Source organism: Molothrus ater, chromosome 3, assembly GCF_012460135.2.
Source record: "Molothrus ater isolate BHLD 08-10-18 breed brown headed cowbird chromosome 3, BPBGC_Mater_1.1, whole genome shotgun sequence".
Taxonomy (NCBI): Eukaryota; Metazoa; Chordata; class Aves; order Passeriformes; family Icteridae; genus Molothrus; species Molothrus ater.
The window spans coordinates 55,899,868-55,921,229 of record NC_050480.2 but is presented as its reverse complement, the minus strand read 5'-3'; the positions used below and the strand labels follow the sequence as shown (position 1 = coordinate 55,921,229).

The window sequence follows — 21,362 nt, the reverse complement described above, 5'->3', positions numbered from 1 at the left end:
ACGGAAAATAAGCGCTCTGCAGGTAATCTGTCCAGAATGGGATCAAGGAATGCTTGTGACAGCACAAATAAGCTCCCTCTGAGTTTGTGAAGCTCTTTGTCTCTTTAATTTTCTATGGAAAAAAGAAAAAAGCTAATTTTCTTGATAACTCACAGAAATAAAATCAACTTTAAAGTAGCTTTACTGTCAGTATTTATTCTCACAGTCTGAGAAATGCAATGTGGAAGCAAAGATAAAGCAGCGTTTTCCTACAAATAAACAACAAGCAATTTTCAAATGAGAATGACTACATGAATTCCAGTTGCTGGAGGGGATGCTGCTGATGAGATTGCAGCAGGCTGCATTCAAGGGAGAGCACTCTTGCTTACCAGCAGCCTCTGCTCAAGGCAAGTGCCCAGGCGGGTGGGTAGCAGCACACTGCTGGGGCACTGCAGCTCTTCAGGTGAGTTTGGTGTGCCATCCTGGGGGGATCTGTGCTCATGGGGTTGCCAGGAGGGAAGGAGGAAGGCTGGACATTAGTGGCTGTGTTACGGGTTGTGTTTTTTATGCCTTGGCTGAGTAGTGGAGTTGTAAATTATTTCATTGCCAAAAATGAAAGTTCATTACAGACTGGGCTTGTTTTGGTTAGGAAAAGTTGAGAGGATATACCATAAGAGTAAATAAAGCTTATGGCTTTACCTGCTAGTTTGTTCACTTTGGCATTGAAGGGATTATATTTTAACTGTTTTTTGATTTCTGTGTTAAAATTTTTTTGCTTTTAGTCTTTTTAGAATTTACTCTGTACGTGCACAAAAACCTTTCCATGATGGTGACACTTTTACCGTTTTTCTAGTGCTTGGAAGGAAGTTCCCATAGACTGTACGAGATGTTTGTCAGAATAAAAAAACTATTGTGCTAACTTGTGTAGGGATGCAGAAATTCATTACCTTCCCTTTTCTTCTTTGTCCTTTCATATACTTCATTTGGGAAAAATACTACCCACAAAACATCTGTTTGGGGGTTGGTTTGTTTTTCAGACTGAAAAAAATGTGTTTCCAAATAGAGTTGATTTTAATTAGATGGATTAGCAACATTTTTGTTGCTTTTGTGAATATATTGTTATCCCTTGTTTTATTGCTGAAACTGTGGTTAGGGAAGTGACTTACTGCAAGTTCATAGAGAACATATTGTAAGAAATTGAGAAAGTTGTATAAAAACGCTGATACAGCATTCATTATGTAATAGAAGAAGATGTTGCATGCAGTGTTATTTTTGAATTTCAGTTATATGAGACTAAGATAAGAATCAGTTACCAATTTCAAGTTCCATTATCCTGGCAGCACCTCAGCTCCTTTTGGCAAATCATTTAACCTTCTCTGCTTCCTAGCTAACAATTTAAATTCGTGATTTATTTTATTTATTTCCCAGATGTACTTGAAGTATTTCATTCATATGTGTAAGTACTCTGAGGAGAATTATATTTATAAATAAAAAATACATAAATCTTTATTATATTATGTAAGGATACATGTTTGTGGGATAAAGATTGTGCTCTCCATCAGTTAACAAAACTTTATTGTATTTCCTTTGACAATTAAATCTGTCTTGACAGCTTGTTAACTCATGGTTAACAGAAAGTGAGCAGCAGTTAGGGGTTTAGTATCTTAGAGAAACTCTGAAAATCAGTACTGCTGTAAGAAAGTTATGTCCCACATTCATGGGTAGAATTTTTTCCTTTCTCCTTACAACTATTATTGCTGTTAAGATGGCTTACAAAAGAGCTGGCTCTGCTGAACACTCGAGTTCATCACAAGTCAGTAACTTTCAGCCTTTTTCAAAGTATTTCTATGTTCCTTTATTTTCCAGAAGAAGTGTGAGCTCTAGCATAGGTTATTCAAGGCTTGCTTTTCTCAGCAGCCTTGTGAAGACTTCTTAAAATAGGGGTTTGATAGACTAGAGGAGGAAAATTGCTGATCTAAGTGACATCCTTATTTTTTCTATTTTGTTCCTTGTCAAAGGAGACTATAGTACATTCTGGCATGATTCTAGAGGACACATTATATTAAATAGTGTGTAATGCCAGAGGTCTGCAATGGAATTGTGACTCAGACTATCTGATTTACGTAGACAGTTTAACAATTTGGCATCCTTGTATCCATCCAAGCTGGATTCATTCTGATCTTCTGGGTTAGGAACAAATAGAAAGGGAAAGCTTTTTAATTCCTCAGTGGAATCATTCCTAAGATGGAATGCATGGACCAAGCATATCAAAACAATAATTTGTCTGGAGAGCAAAACTGTGTAGGGTGAGAAAGCCACATCCAGTGCTTTTTTGTCATTGTCTATTTCTTGTTTGCTTCAGTCTGTCATGAAATAGCGTGTGGTAAGTTTAATTTGTAAAGAGCAAATAATTTAGATTGTTTATCCAAACAAGTGACTTGAGAAAGTAGATATAGAAACTTGAACTAATGAGGTTAGAGATGTTCACAAGTCAAGGTTGCTTCATGATGACAGTCCAGTGATAGTGACTGATGCTGTTGGTGCCCATCATGCTTGGTTATTCTTTGGAGACAAGCTTCCCAGGCTCTCCTTTCTGACACTTCCCGTGATACCTACAGACCAGAAAGCAGAACTGCATCTGTGAAGTGCACATGCTAGCTTTTATTGTTTCCCAGTCCTGAAAACTAGATTGTGTCTACCTAGCTGGGACCAGCAAAGTATAGTCACCTCCTCTACCACTTTTTTCCACTTCTGTTGTTTTGAGGTGATTTCCAAAAATCTAATACCCTTTGGTACCACAAAGGTCATCGCTGGCACTTAGTTTAAATCAAGTAATGAGACCAAGCCAGTTTGGCAATTTAACAGTTAAAAATAATTGATTTTAAGGAGTTTTTCACTATACCTCTATGATCTTTGGAAGCAGTTTTTCCCATGTATATACGCACACATATGCACACACGCATGCACATTATCTTTGCCTGAGATGGTATTTCCTAGGAAACTTTACTTTCTCAGGAATCAGTGGGTGCAGTTAATTGTAACCAAAAGGGCTAGTATGGCAGCAGTTTAGTGTGCTTTTATTCACCACAGTTATAGAATCTTTTTTGGTTTTTCCACATTGTAATTTGCCATGAAATGACTGCATGATGCTCCTCGTGCTCTTCTAGTATGGTGTGCTGAGAAGGCTAAAGTTTGTTGTGTGTTGAGCACACCCATTTGCTTCACATAATCTACTGCTGCCACCATCTCCAGTTTCTGGGCTGTAATTGAGGTTTTCTCAGAAGATTTTAACCAAAATGTCATAGTGATGATCAGCAGCACAAAGTGTAACTTGCTCCCAGAGTTTGCAGAGCAGCACTTCTAAAGAAACACTTGGTACAAAATAAACAGGTTTCAGAGGAAAGGAAGGGTGCCCAGTCCCTGAGCAAATACAGGGCAGCTGAGATGGGTCACCCAAGATCTCTCCCCTCCAAATACCACAAAACTTGCTCTGTTTTCAGCAGAAATGGAGCTGCTGGCAAAGTTTGGAGACCTCCTCTTTACCAAGAGACTCGAATTCTGAACAAAGCAGGAGAATTATTTACCCATGAACATCAGGTGCTTTAAATTTAATAATAAATATTATTTAAAGCACTTGAGAAAAATGCCTTTATCCTCTGGATTTATTCCTTCAGAGGCCCACTTCCAGCACTGTCTGATATATTGGACACTTTTCAAGAATGGGAACAGCCCTGGGAGCATCTGACATCAGGATTGAGCTGCAGGGAAGGATTTCTCCTGGATGAGGAGGTGATTTTGTACAGAAGGCAGTGAGCAATAGTCCTCTGCCAGGGATTTTGTCTAAAGCCCAAGGGGGAAAGGAAAATCAGGATGCAGGCCTTAGTCAAGGGAGCAATTACTTCTGGAAATGGATTTGAGTGGGCTGGGATGAAGGAAGTGTTTTGGAACAAGTCACCTGGAATTTGTAGTCTCATTTTTTTCTCACCCCCTTCATTTCCTTCATGAATGTTTTTTTGGGTTTTTTTCTGAGGGTTTGTTTGGTTAAGTTGGGTTTTGTAGCTTTCATTTTTGTAGTATTTGTAGCTTTCATTTTTGTAGTATTTTTTTTATCAATTATCCTGTGTAGGGCAGAATGCTCTGTGAAACATGGTGTAGATTGTATAGAATACAGTTCACTCAACTAACACCATCTGATGTGCTACCTCAGTGAGGTGTACTTTTCAATTTAAATTTAATATATTGTTTCCATTGTGCTGTTATAACGGGGACCATTTTCTTCTGCTTCAAGTGTGGTTTTATAAATTCTAAGATGAAAATAAATTGAGAGAACTGTGCCAAGAGGAACTGCAGTCATATATGAGAGTCATAAATATTTTACTTAATTGGGGAAATTGCTCATTTTGTTACAGATTACATCTATTCCTAAATATTTTATTTAATAGCTAGAAAAATGTCCTTTCTGGGTCTTTAGTCCTTCAGCACATCACTAACAGCAGCATTTGAGTTCCAGACTGACTCACCAAGAAATTCCTTGCTTCCTTTGGGATATGCACCCAAAGATTCTCCAAAAGTTGTACTGGATAGATGTGGACTATTGTGTGGGTTTTGTTTATTCCCTGGGGTGGCCAGGAGGTCACTTTTGGGTTCAGATAATCTCCATTCACGATGAGTAATTTGTTGGGTCCTGGGTCCTACATCCTTCAGAGGATGTAGCAGGGCACAAGTTGCTTTTGCCTAACTTGAGCACCTGGCAGCAAGGCCAATTTGGATTGTATAATCGATATTCAGAACTTTTATAACTTCATCCAGATGCTGAGAGCAGAGGAGCAATGTCCATACATTTTGTTGTTGTAAATCCTTTCACAAAAATCGAACAATTGCCAAGAATGTGTAAAACATCAAAGTAAGAGGCAATTACAATACAGTAATTGATGCCAGATGGACTTCTGCACCTGAGATCAGTCAGCATGCCAGTGAAAAAGAGACGTTTACTGCAAGAAACACTACAGCATATGTCAGGGTGGCATCAGCATCTTTTCAAACATTATTTTAACCACTTTGAAGGCTGCTAAAGTGTTGAGTTTCTTGCTGTGGTTGTTCTTAGACATTGCAGCAAGATCCTTTCCTGTTAAAGATTTCCTGAGAAGGAAATAGGATCTTCGCCCTCCCTAACTCCTGTTGCCATCATCAGGTTTGGCAAATTTTCATTAAAACTTAAAAGTAAACCACTATTTAAACAGTAACTAAAGAACATTGGTTAGCTGCTTTCAGAAATCCTTGTTATCTTCAGGCAATGAAAAACAATGAGATAATATTTTCTTAAACATTATGTAGCTATTAAAGTAATTTTTTTAAAAAACTTTGCCATTTCCAAAACTGAATTTATTAGTTTGTAAAGGTTGATATTTTTTGAAGGAAGCACGAACTTGCCTCCACTATGCATTCGCTTTCCTAATATGAGATTTGGAGGTTTGTTTGCTTTTAAGAGGTGGTGAAAGGTAACTTGAATATCACTTCAGGCTTTGGTATGGTATCATCCCCCTCTGTAAAATGTGGTGGGTGGATGAGATGAAGACTATATTGTGCATTTTTTTGTTTTGGCCATTTTCTTCTGATGTTCTTGTAGTTATTGGGGGGCAGGAGGGGTGTGGAAATGCTGTTTTCTTAACTATTGTCTTTTGTTATTTTCATGCAATTTTTTTCCATCATTCAAAACCTGAGCTACCTTTGAAGTGATAGAGCTCTGTAGACTGGAGGAATTTTCCAGTTCTGTGGAATGGACTTCAAGATGATTCTGAAAATGCTTAGTGTACAATCCCTAATTTTTCTGTGACCTTTTCACACCAAGTGCCTCTGTGTGCTGTAGGACAGTCCAGTTTGAAGATGAAATAAGTGAGTGCTCACTGGAGGTGTTTGCACTGTTGCCTGCTTCAGAGTGCTGGAGCCCTACCCACAACCCTCATTGCTTGAATAGTCTCATGAAGTATTTCCAAGTACAGGTTTGAACTGGAGAGTGCAGGGACCAGAAGGGATCCAGTAAAGAGATCTGCAGTCACCTCTGCAGCCATGCAGTGCAGTGAGGTGACTGTTAATCTCTCTCTCCTGCTCCATGGACTGCAGCTCCCCTGGTACCAGCTCCCAGTGCGTGGCCAGCATGTCAGTGGGAGTAATTGGCACTCAAAGCACACCTAAGGGCAGGCAGGACTGGAGACCTGGAAGGATTTCTTCAGAAAGTTATTCCATTCACCTTTGCATGCCCTGTGACTGACAGATGCACTGAAGTTGAGCAAATTTCTGGTGGTGGATCTGTCTTCCAGGGCTCTAACTCACGCTAGGAAACCCTGAAGTGTAGCTCCTTCGTGCTGTGCCTCAGGATTCCAGCAAGTTCTGGCACACTGACCATAATGCATACAGGTTTATAGCACTATTTATAAATCTCTTGAGTTTCCTCTTGTATTGTTTCTTGCTGAGGGAGTGTGGGATATGCAATTCATCCCATCAGATTTTATTGAGGAGTTATCCGCAGTCATGTGCATGCTGGATTCTCTTGAGAAACAACATCTGTTTTCTGCAGTATTTCAAGTTTGAAACGGTTTTGAGTTGTTACAGCTCATTTAATTAACAAAAGGATACAATTAAAAAATGTGAATTACTTGTGTTTTTTGTCAAACACAATGTTAACTCCAAAAGCCACAGAAAAGGGAGGTTTCCTCTATAAGCTATTTTTTGATTTTTCTGTATTTTCTAATAAGTTGTTTGGCATACTTTATGTAAGCACAGATTCCTCTGATTTTCTTTCTCTCTTCAACAGAAACCATGTTATGCCTGTAAAACAGACACTTCTTGTCTTATAGGTGAAAAAGACGCTAAGCATGAGTTGGATGTGGTCCTTGGGACCATCTGTTTTGCAAATTGTGCCATTGTGCTAACCCTGTTAAGGCAACCTCAAGTTCTATTAGGATCTTTTCATATAGATAAATGAAAAAATACAGATACATATATGGATGAATACACCTCAAAGGCAGGATGTGAAGCACTGATAGGCATATAGGTATGATTAAAAAAGGAAGCTAAGCAGCATAGTTCCTCGTGGGACCACAACAAACCTGGTGAGCAGAGTCTTGGTGCTTGACTGTGTATAACTGTTATCTATGGCCAACTCAAATTACTAGTCCACACACAATTGTAATTTAAATGAAACTTAGTTACTCTTCCAGTAACTTTGGAAGCATTTGTGGAGAGGGTGTGGAGCAACACTTTCATTTGGCTTTCTTGAAAATTACTGGCATTCTCCATTCGTAAGGAAGCTCATTATGCTTTTTTTGTTCAGTCGTGTAAGTAAACTTCTGGAGGATCATAAATGCCTAATTATAACAGTTGCCTTCAGGCATTCTTAACTAAAATTGTATTTTATCTTCCACCAGCTGTGCATTTCCAGGAGTCTAAATGATTCTTAGGATAAGCTGGCTATAAGACTTGCTGCTCTAAACACAGAGAGCCATAGTAACAAATAGCATTGTATTTTTCACATCATCTTTCTGCAGTTGATTCGCTCTCATGGATGTATGGACAGTTGCACAGTTTGTAGAGAAAATGGTTTGTTCCTAGAAAGCTAGTTCCTATTAATTCCTAAATTATTTGTATAACTTTTTTTTTTTCCATGCATGAAACATTCATATGAATGGCATTAAGCCTTAAGGTACTAAGCTTATGCCTTATATTATCCTTCTCCCAGGAAAGGTGTGATAGGAGCAGTTTTGTTCAAATTAAGTACTGATTATTTCAGCCATCTAAATCCAGTTTGTGATTTTCAGTGGATAAGGTGCTGTCATTCTCCACTTCTTACCCTGTTCTTTTCTCACAGCCACGCTGTGCAATGTTGCATAGCTACCAATCTATAACCCAAATGTTGTTGCAATAGAGTGGAGAGAGTTTTGTTGCTCTCTGGGCAATATATAGAGGATGTATATTTTATGAGATGCTAAGCAAGCTCTGCATGACTATAAATTTCTGTGGGTTTTTCTCATGCTGTACATAGCTGCTAATAAAGTTATTTACATTTTAAGCATATTTTCGCTTTCGTTGTTCATTCTGCTTTTTTCAAGTTTGAAAACTGAAGTAATTTTAGTAATTAGTTATTTCAGGAAGAGAGGTGGAGATAGTCTGCTGGGCACCGTGCAGGTACAGAAAGTGCTACAGCCAAGGGTGGTTGGCTTTCCCTCTCCATGCACAAAAATCTGGGCTCTGGTTACTGAGGTCAGGGAGAGAGATCCCTCTGGATCATGCCTGCTGGAGTAAAGACCAACTCACTTATTAATGCCTTCATTTAGCATGACAGAAAGTGGTGAGAGCCTGCAGCCATGTGGAAAGCCGGTCAGGTGAAGCCTCTCTGCAGCCTTGCAGCAGACTGAGCCCTCTTTTCTTTCCTGCCTTTGTGGTTGAAGGAGAGAAATGGAGGGCTGCAGAGGGAATAATCAGCAGTACTCTCCTCAGCCAGGCAGCCATCTCCTCCTATTGACCTTGAAGCAATGAAAAAGGGATAGATTCTTCTGCAGGTTACCTCTGTGTGTACAGATAATGAGAGCAGAGAGTAATGATCATAAATCTGCATGGCTTTGCCTGTTTGAAAGTCTGGGCCATGGGAAAAATGACAGTACATAGTTTATTTTCAGTCTGTAATTCACATAAGTATTTGTTCCAAAGTGTTTCTTCTAGAGGTGTTTTTTTTTTGCCTTGTACTTCATTTTATGCAGCAGTGGTTTTAATTCAAATGAACCTATTCCATTTCGTTGACTTCAATTTTCAATATGAGAATAGCTGTATTTCCCAAACCAGCAATAAACTGGTTTGATAATTTCATTTTTTTAAGTGTAGTAACTTTTCATTAGTTAATACAGTAGAGTTATACTGGTGTAGAACTGTGCCTATGGAAGAAAAAAAAAAAAAAACAAGTCCAAAATACAAAATAGATATGTAGGACTTGTATTTAACATTTCTTTTAGAAAACAAAAATAAATAAAACAAACAAAAAAAACCCCACCCCACCCACAAACTCCCTCCCCCCCAAAAAAAAAAAAGAAAACTCTTCTAAATTAGCTATTGTTTAAAAAAAAATCCAACAAAAAATAAAAGTAAAAATAAAAAAAAAAAAATTAAAAAAAACCACCTTGGAATTTGGGAGTTTGCTTTCAGATGTTGAACTGCTACATACAAAATAACCAGAAAGTTGTCTTTGGCAATTTGATCATTCCCCTCCCAGTGAGATGAATTTCATTAAGGCAGTTCCTTATAAAACATTAACTCAGAAACTGGAAGGAATCTGAGACAGAAAATAATTAAGTGACCCTAATGATGTAGTAGTCCAACTACCGTGGCCAATGGATAAAGAATAGTAGCGAGGTGTTTTAGTACTTAACTAAGATGCCAGGGTAATGTCAGCCAATAAATGATGTCATGCAGTCAGAGGCAGGGTTAAAGACTGACAGTTTTGTCTTTTAATCCTACTACGTACGATAACAAAACATCAGGAAGAACTATATTTAAAAACAGAGGAAATGTACTGAGCCACTAGAAGAGCTTGTTGCATTGTTTTCCCTCTGAGCTAGATCTCAAGTGAGATGATGGCTGCGCCAGTACTGAGCCTTTCCCCCTCCTCAGCACAGGATTAACCTCTGAAATGGCAGCAGCATTTCCTCTCTGGAGCAAATGGGACTGTGCTGGGGAGGTTTAACACGTTACTTGTATTCCCATGATGGAGTCACTACGTGAGTGTTGGGAGCAAGGCTGAAGCATAAGGGAGATGCTGACCCCTCACTGAGAATGCAGCACTTGGGGTTGACAGAATGAAACACAGTCTGACCCAGAGTGTGGGGGGCCTGGAAGTCTGGCACTCTGGAGCAGCTAGGATGGTGGTCATAAGTTTTTCCTCTTTGGAGGCCAATTATCCTGTTAGGGCTTGCCTTTGGCCAGAGCAAACACTGTAGCTGAGCTGTGCTTGTTGGGGAATTAGGGAGGATAGAGGGAGGAGGTTGCCTGGCTTTGAGCTCTCTGCTGGAGAGCGGGAGGTGATGGCTGGCCACAGCGTACTCTGGCTGCTCTCCCCGGTACAGCCTGGGGCCTGGAGGTGACCTGGTCATGTGGTAAGCAGATTTAGTTCATCAGCCAACCAGCCCTGGCCAGAAAAACATGTACTGACATTAGTTCAGTGTGTTGAACAAGGTTGGTTGCAGTAAGACGAGTGCCAGAGCCAGCTCCAAGGCAGAATCATTCAAAGGGTTCCCAGGGTGAAACTTCCCTCTTCCAGCAAGTTGTTTCAGCTCACTCATGAAGACATACCCTAATCTGACCCTTTGTGTAGATTATTGTGTTTGGAGTGTTTCTGGTACTCAAGTCTGTATAATTGTTTTCCTACACAGCCATGTTTTAAGGTTACCTCCTGTGGTCAGGATAACCACCAGTTTTCATGAACTCTGCTGACTTGCTCTGGTGAAAAGTTTGTTCCTCAAAATCTAGTAAATAAGTTTTAATGCTTAAAGACTCTCAGCCAACAATCAAGCAAAGTTGAATTCCAGGTTTGTTTTGAGAGATTGTAAGGTCTTTCATCAATTTAGGTATTAATATAGGGCCTATTATAGCAGGGGCATTCTCCATTTTGTCCACTTATGAGGTTAAGATATCAAAAGGGTTTAAGGAGTCATTAAGCCCAAATGCTGTTTTTAGAGTTCCTTGAATTAGTGGAAATATAGTGAGATATTCAGGGTGTGAATCCAAAGTGACCCAAGTTGATCCAAACTGGTCCTGTTTTAAAACTGCCCCACAGGCACAGCCTTTACACTGTGCCAGTGAGGGCACTAGGAGTAGGGAAGCCCTTCCTGGCTTAAGGGGCTGAAACAGGAGAAAATGAAGCAGATCAAAAACCAGCATTATTCTGCCAAACTTGCTCTCCAGACATCTCCTTTGCAAGGGAGAAGCGAGGAATCCTGAGGCAGGGAGTTGGGAAATGGGGGAACCTCTGATTTAAAGGGACTTTAACTGTTGTGGGGCACTTCGAGATTTCAATGTCAGTCATGTGCCTTTAATTGCTGCTAAAAATGCCAATTTCAAATAATAGTATAAATAGCCTGAGCAGAGCTGTAGCTAACTGTGTAATTTAATTCCATGAAACTATTGACATGTTTAAAAGTATGCAGATGCTAGCGTCTTATGCTAGATCAGGATCTTAATTATGCATAGTTTGAGATAATTGGGTTGCTTTAGCTCACTATCTCAACCTGTTAATTCTAACTACTAAATTAGGATTCAGCTGTAATTCCTGTATGTTTAGTAGAACTATTTCAATTTGCTCCTGACATTAGGTAAGTGTTGTAATTAATTCTGCTTCTGTATTCTGGTTTTCTGTGGGAGAGGTCTGAGTTTAACACCTTCATATACCAGGTAAAGTCAAACAATTACATCTTTGCCCTTTGCTGTGATTTTTTCTCTTTCTTGTCTTTTAGAAGCTCATACTTAAAAATTCATCAAAAAAAGTACCAAGTTTGACATTTTTAACAGAAACAAAAAATGTGGTACAGATCACATCTGGGGTCAAGCCTGTGTTGAACAATCCAACCTTTCTCTTAATCTAAGGTTTACATGCAAGGGCAGACTGATTATCTGCTTACAGGTGCAGGAGTATAACTGAATGTCATTGTTTCCACAGATGAGCACCATGCCAGGACTGCCCACAAGGCCGTGCTTCTATGACATTGACCTTGACCCCATCACAGAGCAAGTGAAAGGATTGTTTTGAGAGTGACATCCAAATTCAGGTCAGTCAACAGCCTTTATTTTCCTGTTCCAGCTTGGGGGAGGATGTTTGTGCCAAGCTAGCATGTGTGTAAGAAAGGTTGTCAAGAGTTTATCTAGGCTCTAGTTTCAGTAAGGATTTCAGAGGGTTTGGAGGTGTATTTCATAATGTGTAATTTATCACGTGGGTTTCTCATTTGCTGAATGGTGACTGGCACTTTGCTGTTGTCCACTAATGGTGCCTTTTGGATTTCCTGGCACTGTCAGTTTGGCATCAGGAGGAGCCAGCTCTGCAACTGTATGGCTCTTGGCTATGGAAAAAGGCAGTCTGAAGAAACCATGTCAACTTACTCACCTCAAAAGAAATACTCCTTGATACTGCACTCACGTGGCAGTGTGTATCTGTCACCACCTAGGTATCAAGGAAGATATTTCTGTTTGTTCATGAGCTCTGCTTTGTTTGTTCGTGTTTTGTTTTCATAGCTGTTATCATCTCTCTCAAATGGTAATAAGCATTTCAGGAACACAAAGCTCTCCTCTTAGCCTGTTTTTCATGCTGGATTCTCTCCCTTTTCCTCGAAGGTTGCAGTTCCCCCCCCACCTCCTCTCCCTTTCTCTAAGTACTTAATCTTCTTGGTGTCCTGCTTTAATTTTGTGCAGCACATGTTCCTCACTTAAAAATACAAGATGTTATGAAAATATTTCATGCTCCTCCACTTTAACCTTTTAACATAATAAGTGGAGTAAGAGAGAATGTAACCCTGACTGAAACAAACCATGTGTGCCTGTCATGGGATTCTCTCCTTTCATCACTTAGCTCTCTCCCCCAATAGATTGGTCTGGAGAGCAAAAGGGTTTTTCTTTTTTAAGACAGAACAACACTATTACTATGAGCTAATAGGACTGTGATGGGACCCCAGATCAGCCACAGCTTTGAGGTGAATGTGCCCAGGTGCTTCAGCCCTGCTTTAGCAGTCCTTTCTTACTGTGGACTGAGGGAAAGGGCTTTCCTTTTCTATTTCTGAGTTTTGATGGATTGTTTGGAGGAGAGGAGAGGTTTGCACAACCCAACCAGACCAAGTGAACTGTTCACTTGCTCACACATTCACGTGAATGCCACAATATTCATGAGAATAAGAGATTCTAAGAGCAGATTCCACTAGTTTGTGTGTGTGCGCCAGTCAGGACAAGTAAAAAGCACTTACCTTGAAAGTTAACCTGCATGCACAGGTAATTAGCTGTATGCAAACCATCCCTGACTATTCTGTGGCTGGGTGGCATTGCACATACCACTCCTTGGCACATATCCCATTTTTGTTACTGATACACATGATATGTCTGGCAGCTTCATGCATACATATTGATTCATCATGTGTCAGCCATGTAATTGCTTCTGAATCATTTGGAATGACTGTAGAATCCTAATGTAAAATCTATATGCAGATTCACATAGCCTGCTTAATTGGGTGTTTACTGCCTAGTCTTACACAAATCCATCCAAACCAGGGACTGATGAGTTTGGAAGAACAACAGTAATTAAGCAGACAAAATACTCCATTCCAACTGTGAAGACCTTTCATTGGAAGCTGTGCATGAAATAAAAATGTTAAACTTAGCTTTTAGTCAGTGATGGTGTTTTGTCAGATATAAAAAGAAATGCTAATGAAGTCACAAAAACATAATAGGTAGGAAATAACATATATAGCCAACTGTTAATAAATTATTTTAATTTCATTGCAGAGGTATTGTTGGCATCTGACAGATGAATGATTCATTAAGTTTAAGCCTTTTAAATAAAAAACCAGCTTGACTATATATATATATATATATTTCACCAATATAGGCACATGCTCACCTGTCTTCCTACCTTTAAGAATCTAAATAAATGCCTTGTGAGTATGGTAATACCCAGTGAGCACCACACAAGGTAGTCAAGTGCTCATTAGCTCTAGAATTCATCTGGTTCATGTGCTAGATTTGTACATTGCTAATTTTGGAAGAAGAGAGAAATAATATTCCCATGTAGTCTTTACTCCCAACTTTCTGTGGAGAAGTTTAGTAGTATCCTTTGTTTTCACATACACACTGAAGTGAACCCACACTGTAGGTGATATTATGCTTTTGAGGTCTTTGTGGGTTTGTTTCTGTGATGGCAAATCAAGGGATTTTTTTCCATTTAATTTTAATTCTTCATCATTTTAGTGTATGATGTAATATTACCAATAATATAGTGTTTTGCCCAGTCATTAGGGCTGATTCAGATCTTTAAGACATTTTAATTGAAAAATATTTAGAAATTTGTGGAAGAGCTGCAGATATTTCATTATAAACATGCCTGTAGAGCTGAGAACAGCTGTTTTAGTGTGCAGTTAATATCCTCCTCTGCAATGCTTATCTTCTGACCTGTGAAAGAGATACAGGCAGAAGTTCCTGCTTCTCAGGATGCTGTGTGAGGCTCTGGCTGAGCTAAAACACTGGGTGTCATTTGCCACTGATTTTTCTCTACCACTTCACACCAGCCATTTGAACATGCTCTAAAAAGTCATAGAAGCAAAAACCTTATCATAAAAGTCAACTCTGTTTTTCCTCTGTTGACAAATAGCCAATACATGGGTAGACAATATTGCAGTCTCTCTGTGTAGGAGCAACGTGATCGATCAAAAAAATGAAACATTAATATACAGAAATGAACCCAAAGGAATCTGGCCAGTCCTTTGTCACTGGCCACTGTCCTATTTAAATTATACTGCCTAATTCATACACTAAGAAAGTTGAAATTGTTATTGTTTCCTTAGGAGCTGTCTGGAGAGAGCACCAGTCAGAGTAAGACTTACGTGGAGACAAGACTCCCAATAGGAAAAAAACCTAATATTTGCTCAGTGGGGGGAAGTCCCAAAGTGAACCTCCACAAGTAAAGTCTCTTAAGGACCCTTGTGAGCTCTAAGGATGCCTCTAATTTAATCTGTGGCAGTCGGTGCCTGCTCTTACTGTGCAGGCTCTGAGTATCTGGGTTGATGGCAGCAGGGGGAAATTGTTCTCCTCAGCTGGTTGTGACTTCATAAGGCTGCCACTGCCCACAGTGGCTGATGTATTCTCACACTCTTCAACACTGGCACAGCATCAGAATTATTTTAATACACAGCCTTAAAAAAAGCTCAGGATACTTTGAGTTTTTCTGAACTTGAGAGGAGTCACAGGGCTCTGCCTCTGAGCATCTTCATGGCCATAAAGAAGTCCATAAAGAGAGAGGAGACCAAAACTGGTGTTCTAAAATTGCAAAATATTTGTTAGATGTTTTCATCTTAATTTATTCAAACACAAATAGAAAGTGTTTTAAGACCTTTCCCTTACATCCATTAAACTGAGCCTATGGACCAAAAAAATACTTCCTTTAGCTTCATTCCACAGTATTAGCTTTCAGTCAGCAACAATTACTACAGTAATGTGCACTCTGAAGTCTGTATCATGCAGGAGTACTAGTACAGATTTTTGTTTCTCACCTAGTAGGGCTGCACAGATAATAAATAGGAGGTGCATATGGCATAACTATACATTTTTGTTTATTATGGTTAAGGCAAAAATATCCCATTTCACTGAAGCACTCATTTTAGAATGTGACGCCTTTTTTTTTTTCTTTAAAGGAAGCAAAGATATCTTGTTTCAATATATAAATTTCTTATCTTTGTCATTTCAGAAGCCTGAAAATTAAGAACTCCAACTTTCCCGTTTCCTGCAAGTAGGAGACAAAAAATGAATCTGAAATATTCCTGTTATGTGTCTCTGGAGCAATGTCAAGATAGACCAAAGAGCAAAAGTTTAGTCTTTCTTCAAACTAGTTTTTATGATGAAATATAGCTGTACGGTTAAAAAAAAACAAAAAAAAAACCAAAAAAACCAAACAAAAAAAAAAAACATGGCAAGTTAAAGTTTTACTCTCTGTAATGCAGGAAGCTCTCTACTAGGGCTTACGCTTGTTTGTGGATAAAATGACACTGAAAAAGAGCAGTTTTTCAACTCAGAGTTTTTGTCTTTTCTCAGAGGAGTGTACAGAACTATTTCCTTTATCTTGGCTATCTACTAAAACCTTGCATAAACATGATTATGCTGTGTGACCAAGCCTATTTCTCTCTGAAAAGTACACTTTTGCTCCTGGCATTCAAGAGCTGAAACTACACACAGATTAACTGCACATTTTTGAGTTATCATCAAGCGTTGCTCTGGATGCATTTGGGCAACAGCCAAGCTTCAAGCAAGGAAGATATCAAACAGAGAAAGAACAGAGCATGTATTTTGTAAAAAGTTTTTAATGTATAATTTGTTTCCTTGTTGGGCAAAGATCTTTTGAAACACTTAAGCCGTGCCTGTCTTGTATCCATAGGTCTGTCTTTATCCGAAGCGTGTGTTACAGGCTGTCCAGCTGATTATGTGCTTGTTGTGGTGAAGCTGGTTGTTCAGACAGGGCACTGCTCCTTCTGAAGCGCTGTTTTGCTCCTGTTCATGGCTAATGAAGCCTCCTGCTGTGCTGGCTCCCGACCTAGAGCTCTTCCCTGGCAGTACACAACGGCCCAGTAACAACAGAGGAACGTCCATCAAGCGGGGATGCAGACAGGGCACAGCTTTTTTCTGCTTCATTTTGCAGGTTTTAACGGCCACACTTGTACAAGTGGAGAGTATTTCCATTTGAAGGGGCATTCAAACAAGTTGAATTACAAACCCTGTGCTTTCATTTGTCTCAGTAACTTTACTTTCCTGGTTTTTCCTAAAACCTGTAGCAAAACAAGCCTTAGGCACAGGATACTGCATTGAACTTTCCAAAGTGCTACTCCTCAGGAAACTCTCGCTGACTGACTGTTGGTTCCTTCAATAACAAAAAATGCGACAGAACAATAGGGTGAATCGAGACAATAGGCCATTGTTTTTTTAGGTAAAAAGCGGTGAAATAATGATGAGAGAGTTTATTTTCCTGATGACGTTTTCCATCCTGTCGCTTTGCTCTGCTTACGCACATCTGCATGTTATGGGCTTTTGCAGTGTAGCCTTGGTTCCCTTCTACAGAGCCACATTTGGAGACTTAATTATCTCAGGAACTCTGTAGTAATTGAGGGGTTTGTTTTGGTTCTTAAAATCATGCTTCATTATTTATAAACTCAAAACTATAATTATGGACAGTAGAGCAAACTGGGGACAATTAATTGTCTGTGCCTTCCCTGGAGTAGCACGGAAATGTCTGCTGACTGCATTTCAGTGCTATTCATAGCATGGTCCTCCAGCACCACAGGGATTGCTGTGAAGTGTAAAAACTAGAGCAATTTAATATTTTATCCTTACTAGACGATAGAGCTCATAGCAGCCTAGACTGTGGATGCTTTAATTACAGTGGGGCATGACAAACATGATAAGTAGAAAGTCAGATTCAAGCTCTCAGAGCTGCTGGGAAGAGAGATTTCTTATATTTTCTATTAAATTGTGCCACAAAATACGACTCAATGCTATTCATACTCACAACAGTGTTGTAAAGTGGTCTTGCACACACTCATCTTTCTAGCCAAGAAATAGCCAAAGAGTTTTGGAAGAAAATAAGTGTGGTTTCAAGACTTAGTTTTCTAATAGCTTTCTTACAAGAAAAATAAACAAGGCTTTCCCTCTATTTTGTCCAGAGAAATTAAAAAATACATAATTTTGCCTTTCTTGGAGTCACTGTGGTTCCCCTGCAGCTGCACTGGAATTGTCCCCATGCAGTGTGGGATACTAAATGTGGCACTGTCTGATTGCCTGTGAAGCTTCTGTAGGATGTGGATGTTTGAGCAACGAGTTTTATAAGTTATCTCAAGCTGCTGTTTGATACTTTCTATAGTGTTGTCTCCATCTCATCCCTTCAGGCCGCCCATGCTGGGACCATTTATCTGACCCAGCAGTTTCTCCCTAAAACACCATTCCAGCTCATTTAGTTGAGAGTTTGCAAACATTCTGTAATTTTTCTACTGTCATGTGCACAGGATTTGTTATATTGTTTAGATAGCTTCAGTAATTCAAAGAAAGCTGAAATGGCCACTTTTGTCATAGCTTTTTCCCCACCCCATCTAGTTAACTAGCTCCAAAATCTCTCATGCTATTGCATTTTTGGTCCTTTGATCCAAAGGGATTGAGCTATTGGCCACCAGCTGAGCTGCTTCCTCCAGGAGAGTTTAACGTGAAAACTCTTTAAGATCAGTGTTACTGGTATGTGTTATGGTAGTTATAAGTACTGGTATGTACTTGTTACATGGATGTGACTGTGGGACTCCTTTGCTTTTTGCATCTACTCTGAGCAACATTGTCACATGGCAGAACCAGAGCTTTATAAGGCAGCTTGCCAAGCTTATCCCTGTGTTTGCTGAAGTGTGTTTAGCACCATGTGGTTGTTTATTGTCAGAAGATCTGCTTTCTGTAGTGACTGAGTACTTTGCTATTGCTACTGCTGAACTAATTCTGCAATGACATTGAAATACTTCAGAATACTTTCAACAAGTTTCTTCATTTGTAGTGTGAAATTCAAGCTTCCAGAATTTCAGTTGCTATGAACACGAAAATAAAGTCTGTGTGCTAACGTTTAGTTTGCACAAGTGGTGCCTGTCTGAATTCATTAATAAATACATCCATTATTTAATATTGTTCTCTCTCTATGATCTTGTCTACTTAAATAGTGACTTTCCTTTTTTTTTTTTTGTAATTCCTCATAAGCCATTTAGTCTTGTCATGCCCATGTCTCCAGCTAAACACAGCTATGCCAAGGAGAGGAGCTCAGGCAGATGTGGGCAAAGCATGGGACTCTTACTAGAGGGTTGTCCATGGGTTCTTCTCCATCAGTACAGTCCTTTTGAAGTTGGTTTGTGCCTGGGGAAGGACACACTAGGCTAACATCCTGTCCTGGTCCCAAAATAATCTTGCTGCTGCCTTTGGTCCTTGACGTGAAGGGCTGGGTCAGATGCAAGGGTCAGTTGGACACTTTTCACTTCTCTGTTGTCAGCTGGACTTGTGTGAAGTGGTGTCAGGTACAGGAATATTATCTGTGGGCTTCTCAAGGTAGGATTCAAACACAAGGGATGCAAAAGCTTCAGGAATTCTGGGTGCTAAATCATTAGGCCATAGCAGAGCAGAAAACATCCTGGGAGAACAAATTAATAAAATGGGGAAGGTGGAGGAATAAATCGAGCATTGCAGGCACATAATGGACAGTGCTCCTGTTTTCTAAATAGCTAAATGAAGTCCCAGCCATGTGGTTTGCATTAGTACTGGGTTTTTAACATGCTTCTCCTAGCTAGATTTCCAAGCAGCTTCTCTGCAGTGTTTCAGCCAGGACCTTACCCATATGGAAGAGGTCTCGAGCACTGGGTTTGTTCTTGGTGGCCCATGGGTCTGCCCTGCTGACAGCCACCCAGTCAGCCAGGGGTGAGTGTGGGAGGCATGTGCAAACTCTCCCCTTCACTGAATTGCTAGGGTGGTGAGGGAGGGTGTTCTCCCTTTAAACATGCAGGTTTTCATAGAATTTTCTTTGGAGAAAATATTTTAGAGAAAAATTTTTATGCTGAGATATGACCCCCTGCTTGAGAGGGTTGGAAACACTGAAACACTGAAAGCTCCTTCAGGCATTTGTCCTGAGAACAGGACTGCTATTCTATACATGTTACCATTCACCATGGAGTTAAGGCCAGAGTGTTTACAGAAAGTAAGCTAATTTCAAATATTTTCACAAGTGTGTCATAATAATAGTTCCCCTACTCCATGTAGCTGAGTGTCATGTATTACATACACATAAGCATGAGCAAGAATCAATTTGTGCATGCAGCTTTTATGTAAAATCTTCAATATTTGCTTCCCCAGTAAAATTTTTAACTTAAACCTTTTGAGTAATGATTGGGAGGAGACAACTGCTACATACCAGCATAGGCTCAACTGGGCAAGACCTTGACAAACCTTATTAAATCAACTCTGCACTGGGTGATCTCCAGGTTCCTTCCAAGGTAAACTGTTCTATGCTCCTATGAGCTGAGATATTAGCAGAAGAAGTTAGTACTGAGGAAGCCCAGGGCTGGAATACACCACACACACAACACAGGCACCTTATGAACTTCACTTTGCAGACTACTAATAAAAAATAGCATGTATCAAATGCAAGTCATGCCCACTTCTATGCAATACACTAAATCAAGGTTTAAGTTATGACATTTTAAAAGCTAAATTGTTTCCCACTGGGCAATTTCCATCATGCTCTTTCAACTCAATTACCATCAACATCTGGTCAAAGTTACATTCTTAATGCCAAAGGAGAGTTTCAGCTTTTCAGGATACAGCCTCTTAGTTGCCTGTATAATGCAGGCCCTGCATGTTCTTATCACACACACAGCTTATATTTATTCTCCAGAAAAATACAATTATGGCTGTATTTATACAAAACGTGTATTATGTACATGACATGTAGCTGCACCACAATATGAACTCCAAGATATTTCCTTCCATTTTCTTTTTTGAGGAAAGCCTGAAGGGGAGGAGAATGTCTGAATTGGAACAGCAGACTAGCCCCTACACAGCTTTCAGTCAGACAATCTCTGCAAGGACACAAAATCCCTTTTTTGACTGGCTTTCTGCTTGGGTGCAACACCTATTCCCACTCAGCTCCAGCTCATCTCGATCACCTTGCTGTCTCCATTGCAGTCAGAAAAAGTTCTGTTTACTAACCTGTTGGTTTTTTTCCCAAGTGTTTGAGGTAAGTGAACTCTCCCTGAGGGAGGTTTCTGGGGAGAGCAACAAAACCAACATCTTAACTCCCATCTGCTCTTTATGACATTAGCTTGAGGTGGCAGTTTAATGAACAAGGCCCTGCACATCAGTGCCATACAGAGGTTGATTTTTCCCCTATGTTTAGAATGTTCAACTGCTATCATTCAGTGTCAGACATTAACACCTGGCAAAAGCTTGGTCATCCAGGATGAAACCTGTATCTAAATCTGCTTCTTGAACTACTGAAAGTCAGGCAGACCTTAAACCTCAGTCCTGTCAGTAATAACCAAGTATCCAAGTTATTTAATTCTCAATAGTATGGGGGAAATGAAAAATAATAAAAGAAGAAAAATGATGAAGATGGTAAATGAAGGAACAAAGCATAGGAATCAAGTTCACTCTTTTGGGACAGATTTGTATGAAAGCAGTTGTAAATCAAGGTGAGTCTAAGAAGTAATTTCACTTAATCTCACATAAAAAATTCCTTTTAGTGGAGCAGTATATAACTCAGCACCAACAATTCTGAAGAAGGCTATATATAAAGCAAAAGTGCATTTAACTGCAAATTGCTGCTGAAAAAGGAACTTTTAATACTAATTTGATATTAAAGAAATACACTAAATCAGCACAATGTATTGAAGTGTAACTAGGAAATAGTAGATAAAGAGATGACCAGCGAGTGAAAAATGTTGACAGTTAAAAACAAAAAAGTCTAAAATAGCTTCTGTGATAATAATGCACTTGGAAAGTTAATGCTGCTGGAGATGACCAAGAGCCAATTCATAGCAAGGTGTTGTAGGCTGTTTCCCATCAATTCTTCTTCACAGTATGGATTACCAGGT

The 21,362-nt window shown here is 39.5% G+C and overlaps 1 protein-coding gene across 1 annotated transcript in view; it reads left to right on the top strand.

Annotated features, from left to right (window-relative positions):
* Positions 1-18,409, top strand: part of MTHFD1L (methylenetetrahydrofolate dehydrogenase (NADP+ dependent) 1 like) — a 125,777-nt gene extending 107,368 nt beyond the window's left edge. Inside the window, exons 19-20 of the mRNA XM_036380096.1 lie at positions 11,678-11,786; positions 16,142-18,409. Of these exons, the coding sequence (XP_036235989.1) occupies positions 11,678-11,767 (90 nt within the window). The 3' untranslated portion in view covers positions 11,768-11,786; positions 16,142-18,409. The remainder of the gene's footprint in view (positions 1-11,677; positions 11,787-16,141) is intronic.
* The last annotated feature ends 2,953 nt before the right edge of the window (positions 18,410-21,362 follow it).